This window comes from Alligator sinensis, unplaced genomic scaffold (genome assembly GCF_000455745.1).
Source record: "Alligator sinensis unplaced genomic scaffold, ASM45574v1 scaffold434_1, whole genome shotgun sequence".
NCBI classification, from domain to species: Eukaryota; Metazoa; Chordata; order Crocodylia; family Alligatoridae; genus Alligator; species Alligator sinensis.
In genome coordinates, this window is record NW_005841994.1 from 370,855 (window position 1) to 381,359 (window position 10,505).

At 44.7% G+C, this 10,505-nt stretch overlaps 1 protein-coding gene across 1 annotated transcript in view; it reads left to right on the forward strand.

The window, feature by feature from the left end:
* NANS (N-acetylneuraminate synthase) overlaps nt 1-10,374 on the forward strand; it is an 11,586-nt gene extending 1,212 nt beyond the window's left edge. The window contains exons 2-5 of the mRNA XM_025201414.1: nt 3,607-3,706; nt 4,003-4,157; nt 6,303-6,569; nt 7,796-10,374. Of these exons, the coding sequence (XP_025057199.1) occupies nt 3,607-3,706; nt 4,003-4,157; nt 6,303-6,569; nt 7,796-8,005 (732 nt within the window). The 3' untranslated portion in view covers nt 8,006-10,374. The remainder of the gene's footprint in view (nt 1-3,606; nt 3,707-4,002; nt 4,158-6,302; nt 6,570-7,795) is intronic.
* Nucleotides 10,375-10,505: the final 131 nt, after the last annotated feature.

Sequence of the window (10,505 nt, forward strand, 5' to 3'; positions counted from 1 at the left end):
GCTCTGTCCCTTCAAGAGAAGTGCATATGTGGGTCAAGAGGAGAATAGAAACCAACTCTAATCTTTTGGCTGTTGTATGTCTTCTGCCTCAGGCACTGTGTTATCTTTGGAGTAAAAGCATCATTTGTTGAATGTGAGACCATGCTGACATCTGTTAACCAGAAAGCTCAACTAACAGCTATACTTCATCATCCTCTGTGCATTTCAGCTGAATTGTCTCATGAGCTGAGCCAGGAGACTTGAAGCAAAGACTGAAAAGTTCAATGATTATTTTTGTTTTTAGTTTTGTCTTAGAAACAGACCAATAAAAACACTGTTGATATCACTTCATTTGGGGGAATTTTCCAAATACCAGTTACCAGTTCTGAAGTATTTTTTTTCCATAAAAGGAATATGTTAAGGGAATTTTTTCCTATAAAAGGAATATTTTTTTTTCTGTCTAGCTTCTAATATAAACAGCTCTTGAATATGAATTTAAAAACTTCCTAACAATTTTGCTGCTGGTGACATTTTCTATTCTGATTTTATTTTAAAGATGAAGGGAGGGAAATCCACACAATGAAGTACTAAAAGCTGAGTGGAACATTCTTTCACAGGGTTGATGACATATGGTCTCTTTTCTTTTCTGTGGTCCCTTGTTTAAATCTGCCCCAGGTAGGTAATAGGTGAAAGTTGCTACTGTTTGATGGAATTTGAGTGAAACAGGTTGTTTCCAGTCCAGTTTCTAGCAGGAATATGTGTACATCATAAAAGCCATTGCCTCAACTAAATAAGATTGACATCATTTCAGGAGAGAGACCAAGGATTAAATATAATAGGAAATTAAACTTCATTTTTAGTTTTCTACCTTTCCCCTAAAGAGTGGGGCATAAGGAGAAGATGGGAGATTAGGCGCATCAGTCTGATTTTTGTTCCCTGGAAAGGTTCTGGAACCAACTAGTAAGCAATTGCTTTGCAAGTATCTAGATGACAATAAAGCATTTAAAAAAAAAAAAACAGTCAAGAACAGTCTCATAAAGAATCTGAGTATTGCTGTCTAGATGTAATCGCCATCAGGTGCATCAAAACATATTTTCCAAAGCCTGAATTGCTTTCAAAGAGTATGTCGCTTGTAGGTGTTATAGGGCTTTGGCCTGTCTTTGGTCCCAGTGATGTTGGGATGAGATCGAGCTTTGGTGCCACCTAGATGGTTTGGGCGCAGCTTCTACTTACCTGCCACGTCTTTGATCTTTTGTTTGTTGGGGAGGCAGTTCTCTGTAGGTGGCCCAAATTGGGTCTCGACCCTGGGTTTTCTTCATGGGGCTCCAACCTCCCCTTTACCCCACTCTTACCACGTCCATGGTCTAGGCAAACACTGCTCATCGCAGGTCTTCCCCTAGATGATCTCGCCTCATCCACACTGCCCGCCTTAAAATGGGTTGGGTTGTCCTGGCCATCAGTCTTTCCGTGTCTGTCCCTCATCTTCGGGACAGCTCTTGGGGAACTAAACCAGCCTTGTGCGGGGCTAACTGTAACTGAGGAAAATTTAACTGAAAAAGTGTCCAGCATCTGCCGATGGGCTCCTGGAATTCCTTCTCCCTGGACCCCTTTGGTCACTTTGGGGGACTCATCTGTCCCTCCTCTCCTAGCAGCCGTGGGGACAGGCAGCTGCCCCATGCCCAGCCTCTGCCCATTCTCCCAGCGTGACCTCCCTGGGGCCCGGCTGACCTGTAGTCGAGCTATCCTGGTCCCACCAGCTGGCGTCGTTTACTTTCCACCCCCCAGGGGTCTGTGATCCCCCCTGTGCTCTGCTTGCTGCGGCACTACCCAAAGGTGCCCACAGTCCTACGGGGCTGTCCCCTGTCATGGCACTTGAACTCCTGGTCAGAGCACCGCCGTTCCCCTGCATTTGCCTCCCCTCTCACAGAGTAGTTTGAAATTTTGAAACTGTTTTCAAAGCCTGGCTACCATGTGTCAAATTGGGAAGGCCTTTTCTGGGTGCTGCAGTGGTCTGTCCTGGATCCAGTGGTCTGTCCTGTTTGATGTTTCATAGCTGGCTTTGATGGAATAGAAAGTGTGCTTATAAAATCTGAGAATGACACCAAGTTAGAAGAGTTTTCAAGTTCTGTGGAGGTCAGGATTGGAATTCGGAACAATCTTGACAAATTGAAAGAGTCTGAAAGCAACAGGATGAAATTCAGTGGACAGGTGTTAAGTGCTGTACTCAAAGGTGGAGGAAGGTGTCAAATGTGCAAAAAAATGGGGAATAACTGGCTAGACGGCAGAATAGCTGAGAAGTATCAGGGAGATTATAGTAGAGCACAAAGTAATTATGAGTCAATAATGTGTTGATATTGTAGAAAAGAAAAGAAAATATTGTGGTAGTGTTGTGTGTCAGGTGCCAGAGGATAATCAATCTGCTCTACTGGGTACCAGTGAGACTTCAGTTGGAATATTGGATCCAGACACAACACTTTAAGAAAGATGTAGACAAATGGGAGAGAGTCCAGAATAGAGTAACAAGAGTAAGTGGTTTAGAAAACATGACTTTTGAGGAGAGACTGAAGGAATTGAGTTTTTTAATCTGGAAAAGACAACTAAGAGGGACAAGGGGGACCTGTTAACATAAGTCTTCTAATACCTAAGGTTGTATGGGGATGGGGGGGAGGTGATCAATTGTTTACTGTGAGTACAGGGGAAAGGCAAAGAACAAGCAAGCTTAATTTGCCCCGCAGAAGATCTAGGTTCTATATTATATCGATCTGTGAGGGTGATGAAACAACAGGCTACCTAGGGAAGTTGTGGAATCTTCATTGGAGTTTTTAGGAATAGTTTAGACAAGTGTATCTTGAGGATTATCTAGGATACTTGTTTCTGACTCAGTTCAGAGGTTTGAACCAGATCAGGGCTTTCCAACCTGTGGGGCTTGTTGGCTAGGCTCCAGAACCTGGGGGGTGAACACTGCTGCTACTGCCCCCATCTCTTGCCTATTGCTGAATCCAAGGTTTTTGGTTGCCGTCGGCGACAAAAAATAAGCCTCACTGTCCAGTCCAAACCATAGGGCTAGATGAATCGGATGCCCCTGGACTAGAAGATCTGTAGAGGATTCTTCCAATCTTTTATTTCTGTATTGTCCAGTGGGAACACATTGGCACCTCATTCTAGTGGAGTTTTGGTGGTCTTGTGTCATGTTCTAAGGCTAGTAACAAATTGGTTTGCTAGCACCTCAACTGAGGATCTCAAAGCAGTTCATAGATAATGCACTTCGGTCTCTAGAATTGTTGATTTATTATTTCCCTGATAACTAAATTCAGTTGCAATACACTTGATCTTTCTTGATAGAACTTCTTAAGCAACACTGAACTTGGTTCAGTATTTCACAATGTATTAGTCTGCAGAACGGCCCTTTTGGGTTTCTAAATGGAAAGTGATTCCAGGGAGATATTTTCACTGCACTGTGTATATATAGTCCTGTGGCCTGTAACTGCAGTATTATAATTGATAGCTTCTATTTTTTTTTAACAGACAAAAAATGCTTATTTGTGCAGTATGGATGGTTCTGTTAGTTCTTGAGAGGAAGGAGGCATTTAATTTCAGAGTTTAAACAACATGTGTTCTCTTTTGCAGATGGCTGTGGAGTTTCTACATGAACTGGATGTTCCATTTTTTAAAGTAGGATCGGGTGATACTAATAATTTCCTGTATTTAGAAAAGACAGCAAAAAAAGGTGAATGTTTTGAACTGTTTTATTAATCATTCCTGAGTCCCAGTAGAGTAACTCCTGATCATGTTCATTCCCCTTTAGTTTGGAACAAGTTTAAGCTGCATTAGAACAAACCTCTCTTAAACTGAAATGAGAGTATTCATACAGTTTTTCACTTCAGTTTTATTGAACCGGCTTACATTTCAAGTGCAAGATAAACTACTGCAGTTTTTTTACATAGATAAACTCTACCCTGAGTTATGAAGTCATAAGCTAAAAGGACACACCTTTATTGTTTGTTTATTTGTTTTAATGGCCAGGTCGCCCAATGGTAATTTCTAGTGGGATGCAGTCAATGAAAACAATGCGCCAGGTTTATCAGACTGTGAAACCCATCAATCCAAACTTCTGTATTCTCCAGTGCACCAGTGCTTACCCTCTTCAGCCTGAAGATGTCAATCTCCGGGTTATATCGGTCAGTGAATAAACCATGTGTGGTATATAGGGAAAGTCAGTCCAAGGCTAATGTGCTTGTATTTCGAAATTTTGGTCATGTTGGCATTTGCTTCACAGACAGCAGAACATGTCATGTCCCTCTAGTTCAGGGGTGGGCAAAATATGTCTGCGGGCCAGATGTGGCCCGCCAAGCACTTTCATTCAGTTCGCAGGACCCCCAACAAATTGTGCCCTGTCCAGCCCTTGCACCCCAGTGTACACGTAGCCCCCCAAATATATCCTTTTGATTCACTCCTACCCTTGTGGGTGGAAGGGACTGGCTAGGCAGCATGCAGCTTCCTTGGAGGGCTGCTGCTCCCGCAGCCCCCAGGACCTGCTTGCTTGCTTCCCCTGTCTCCTGCTGGCTCTGGGCAGCAGATGGGGAAGCAGCGGGAGCAGGGCTGCAGCTGGGAGGGAGCACGGAGTCCGCGTTCAGGGAAATGGGGGGAGGCAGCAGTGCAGAGCTGGGGTGGACAGCATGTGGGGGATGTGGGGACTCTCTCTCCTCCTCCTCCTCCCCCCCCCCCCCCCCGGCGCGCGCGCACTCTCCCTGTGGTGTGCAGCTCTGGCAGGTGGTAGCAGCAGCAGCAGGCAGGGTGGTTAGGACGCAGGCGCCCAACAAGTGCACAGGTCCGGCCAGTGCTTCACACTGCAGCGAGGGGTGCAGCCCCCACACGGCTGCCTGTATTGCCGGCACTCCCTGCCACTCGCACAGCTCCTCCACTCGCACAGCAGGGAGGGAAGCCCCACATGCGGAGCCAGGTGCCTTCCCTGCCAGGGCTGTGCAGCACCGGAGAGAAGCTTCACACTTTGGAGCTAGCTGCCTTCCCTGTCCCGCAGGCAAAGGTGCCTGGGGCTTCCTTCCCCTGCAGTGCAGCTCCTGTGGGGAAAGCAGCTGGCTCCAGCACCTGAAGCTCCTCTCCGGTGCTGTGCAGCTCCCGCAGGGAAAGCAGCCAGCTCCAACACATGGGGCTTCCTTCCCTACTGTGTGAGTGCAGAGGCTGCACTGAGTGGCAGAGAGCGCTGTTCCTACAGGCACCCACACAGAGGCAGTGCCCCTCACTGCCATGTTTAGTGCTGGCCGGAGCCGTGCTGTGTCGGGCACACCCTGCTGCTGCACCATGCGGGGAATGCGGGGTCCCCACACCACCCAACCTTCCTCACACCCACACCCTGCCCGCACGGCCCCCCCACATATACACAATCTACCAACATACCCTGTGCCCCTCCACACACACACACACACACACACACACACACCTCACCATACACACCCACCATACACATACCGCACACACCCTCCCCCCATAATATACAAAACTAAAAAATTATTTTCGAGTTACTATGCAATCACTTCTATGTATACTGCACAAACACAAATAATGACAAAAATATTTTTGTAATAAAATTAAAATATGTTATAGTAGGTGTTTGACTTCTAGTGTATGATTTGATCTTTTTTCCGGTTCTAAGATGGCAACCCCCCTGCCCCCTCCCAAAAGGAGCATTTCTGGGGGGCAAGGGGAAGGACTTCTGGTAGCAAGGGTCAGGGGTTAGAGGGTGAGACTTCTGGTCCCAAGATGGCAATAAGAGGGCAGGGCATTTCAAGGGGCTGGACTACTCATGTGGCCCTCAACAGCTCACCAAAGCTCATTAAGTGGCCCCCCACCCAAAATAATTGCCTGCCTCTGCTCTAGGTTCTGTCAATGTCAAAGTAAATGTGAGCCAGGATTAGCTGAATTTGGCATCAATGAAGTTGGTTTGCTGTGTGTATTACCACAGGTGCACCCTACAGGCTGGATTCCTGAGTGGGCACAGAGTACCGGTCAGTGTAGTCTATGTTACCTTTTGTTTCTAGGTGCTGAAGTATATTAGTGAACGTACAAGGAAAGAAACAGTAGAGATTTTAAAGTAGAATGGACTTGCTCTTCCTTACTTCTGCTAGCAATTCAAATGAAGCCCTTAAACAAAATAAGAAGTAATGCACTGCAGTTTGTTCAAGATGTTTTGCCAATTAAATTTAACCATCCACTTCTGTCTTCAGTTACAGATGTCATAGTTATGTTTGCTGTCTGTGCCTCTGAAATTGATACCTTTTGTAATCAGATCCCTTTTGTTATTAAAGGAATATCAGTCAGCTTTTCCTGATATACCCATTGGCTATTCAGGACATGAGACTGGGATAGCCATTTCAGTGGCAGCAGTTGCTCTGGGTGCTAAAGTACTGGAGCGCCATGTGACTTTGGACAAAACCTGGAAAGGAAGTGATCACCAGGCATCCCTAGAGCCAAGTGAATTGGCAGAACTGGTGAGAGCAGTCCGTACGGTAGAGAAGGCATTGGGATCTCCAATCAAACAGCTCCTGCCTTGTGAAATGGCTTGTAATGAAAAGGTAATTTTACTTGTCAATCTATGTGTGGCTGAAGATGTTGTAGACTAGGGTTTCGAGAAACAGCTTGCTAATAATAGCTTGTGACTGTAGCACCTTATCTATCAATAGTTCCTTGTTTCCTTGCCTGAAACTCCTTTGCTGATTACTGTTAGCAGCAACAGCATTCAGATGTGGGGCTGTAGTCTCTTATCATAGAACTAATACTGTATATAGTTTACTCTTCATTTATGACAGTAAATGTGTATTTTTACTGTTTGGGTTACACTGCTGATAATGAAATATGATGCAACTGAGTTGGGTACAGGACCCTTTGGTGGAGCTAATTATGAGCCACCAGAGTCCATGGTCACTTGACGATCCCTTGTATACTAAGCTGACTGGTCTTGGGAAAGATGGAAGGTTCTTTTCACCGGCTTGAGGAATTCCAGTCAGTAACACTTCGGAGCAGGGGTAGGCAACCCCCGGCATGCGTACCAGAGCGTGGCACGCAAAGGCATTTTGCATGGCATACACGCACCTCAGGCAGATGGTGGGCAGCCATGAGGGGCCCAGTCCTTGCTGTGGCAGTGCAACTCCGGCCCCTTCTCTACTATCCACCTTGAGGCATGCGTGCACCCACAGCTGGCAACAAGCCGAGCTGGGGCTTTGTGGACCCTGGTGTAGCTGCTTGCAGCTTCCCCACTGCCTGCTGTGAACAGCCTGGGCTCTGTGGCAGGCATCAAGGTCCTGTCCAGAGCCTGAGCCAGCTGTGTCAAGCAGCCAGGATGCTGCAAGTGGCTGCACTAGGGTCCGCAGAGCCCCAGCCCAGCTCACTGACTGCAGTGGGTGCATGCATGTCTCAGACCAGACAGCAGGAAAGGGGCCCAGGCTGCGCTGTCACAAGGCACACCAGCATCTTACAAGTTGAGGTTGTGTGTGTTTTTGGTACTCTGTCCAGAAATGTTGCTGACCCCTGCTTCAGAGTCCAAAAGGCTTTTCTAGGTGTCCCTGCAGCCTCCATACAGAGCAGGACTTTACTGTACAGTTAAATGAGAGCTATCTTGGCATGGAAATCTTCATGTTAATGTATTTGAAAGAGAGGGAAGCCAGCAAGTGCCTGGTATTAAAAACAGGATAACTTGAGTTTTCATTTTCTTTGCATGTCTGTGATTATTTCCAAGCTAGATTGCACTTTCCTCAATAAACAACTCTTCTGTTTTGTGGTGGGTTTGTTTTTGTTTTAATAGCTGGGAAAGTCTGTTGTGGCTAAAGTGACAATCCCTGAAGGCACTGTGCTGACTCTCGACATGCTTACCGTGAAGGTGGGAGAACCTAAAGGATGCCTCCCAGAAGACATCTTTGATCTAGTAGGAAAGAAGGTTAAAGTGCACATTGAAGAGGATGAAACAATCACTGAGGATGCAATAGAAAATCATGTCAAAAAAGTGAAATGCTGAATGGAAGCGTTTGTTTCTATATTATTCTTAACGCACTGTGCATTACAATACTGCAACCCTACTCTTAGGAGTAATAGCTTGGTAGATTAGAACGATGGGCTATGCATATGAGAATCCAAATAAAACAGATTTTTTTATTACACGTCAGCAAAAAGGCATTTGCAACAAACTTAAAATTATTGTTAATGGTTAAATTAATTCAGTAGTTGTTTGTAGCACCATGGTCAAAAGGAATGTGATCTTTCACTTCACCAAAGATACTGTACTTCTAGAAGTGTCCTGTATACTGCACAAGTGCAAAAGGTCTTAACTCTGAGTATTTGTGTTGAAAGATGAGCTTTGTGGATTTGGTTGAAGCAACAGTGCACACAGGTTCTTTCTGGGGTTATCTAACTCTAAGGTTTTGATACGTGTGTATCAGTTCTAGTAAGCCCACCCTGCTTGGTACATCAAGAGGTATGGGTCTTGTAACAATTTTTTTTTATCCCTCAGTTTAGGCTGCACTGATTGTGTGAGGTAGTATGATGAATGAAATTCCAGCTAATATGGCTGGAAGAAAATGAAATACATTACTGACGTGTACAACATTGTCTTACAGAGAATCACATGGATGGCTTTGACTAGTATAGATGACGGTGGATTTAGAAGTATCAGTGGGTACCTCTCCCTTAACAGTTGCTTCTCATTTCTTAGTCTTTTTAGCCAACAGTCAGTTTGAAGGTTCTCCAGGCATGAAACTAAGGTCTGCTCCTTTCTGCTTGTCCTTGGAGTGTTGAGCATTAAAAACTGTAGGAATTTGGCTATACTGTATGTTCTGATGTCTTGTCTTTTTTCACTTTTATGCTTGTCATCTCCTTCATCCTTACAAAGTGGAGGCCAGATAGACTCGTGCATGGACGAGTAGAAAGTAATAAATAGGGGAAAGAAGAGTGGAAGTTGTCTGTATATATTGCCTTCCAAGTTAGCCATTTTTGGCCCAAATGTTTCTAGCTAAGGGCCTTTGGAAGAAACTCGGGGTACAGAAGTACACATATCACGAACCAGGATGTGTGGAGGAAGGGACTGCTACTTTCAATAGTGTAATGAAGGGGTCAGCAGCACTTGGGAGCAGAGAGAGGTGCTATTTTAATGGAGCTTAGCGCCAAGTGGCGATGCGTTCTAAACTTGCCTATCCAGTTTAAGGGTTGTAGGTGTAATACTATTTGAGAAAACTGATTGTATCTTCACATGCCTCATGAAAGATTTGGTTACTTTCACGTTCAAAAGGAGAAAGAAATGAGAGAGGTATGAGGAGGAGAAACTGTTTTGTTTAGTTTTTTATTCCAAAACATGTTAAAAGATTAGTGAAACAGTATTGTTTGGCAGGAGCGCCAGGCCACCCTTTCTCTGAATTGAAGTGTGACTGGGAGGCATCTAATCAAATTTTAAAAGGTAATGTATTCAAAACCAAATGAAGGAAACAAGGTAGCTTTTTCTACTCAAATCAGTTACCAGATAGAATTCACCAGCCCACAAGAGGAGCCAAGAACTTTGTAATTCAGACATGCGTTGGACACACAGCAGTATATTGTCAGCCTTGCCTATGCAGATCAGAGGCATAGAGAGCTCCTGCAGTGACCTGAACCAAGTGTAGGGATAGGGGAGAAGGGTTTTATCTGCCCGAGCTTTCTGCACACCGATGACAATTGCTGGTGCCATAGTAGTGCCTGAGGCCAATGCCCTGCTCACCCCCACTAGTTACACTGCTGATGCAGGCCCTCGGGTACAAACGTTATGTTCCAGTCTGACAATTTATTTGCTTCCCTGTGGCTCCCTACCATCTTTCTGTGCCTTGAGTTGTTTTTTTTTTTCTTGGTTCTGAAAATTGCATCCTCCTGTTACAGTTCATGCTCATGATGAATGTATTTGTTGCTGGCAAGTTGCTGTTGTTTCCCTCCCATATAAAGGAAGTGGGATAAGAGAGACTAAGGAACAGCAACTTTGGGCTACAGGCCTTGCATCCCTCAGTTACCTTGCATACCTTTTAATAAAGCTACAGCAGAAGTCTCTTACCAGGCACAGTTGTTGGCACTTCCTACATCTTGTGTATGACTTAGTGAGCTAGTTTGGATCATGGTGGTAGGAATAGGATTGTGGGCTATTTTACTGTTTCTCTTGAAAAACGTGTTTTAAATTTTTGCTATGTCAGGCAGATGGTGGAAGCAAAGAATTGTTTAATTTAATCTCTTTTCTGTCCATGAATAATATGATTGTTCCATTCTGCAAGCTTTGATGCAATAGGTGGCTTGCCTTAAATTAAAATAATACTAAAATGATTGTTGAAAGATGTTTTTATTGAAAATTTTACAAAATAAATCATATTTGACAAACAAAAGATTCCATCTTTCTGTTAAAATAAGGGGCTTCAGCACTTGTCAGCATTAGCACATTCTTGGTGTCCTACAGAGAGCAGTGGATTGGTGAGAACTCGAGTGCAAACTTGTTTGTGAAACCACTGTTT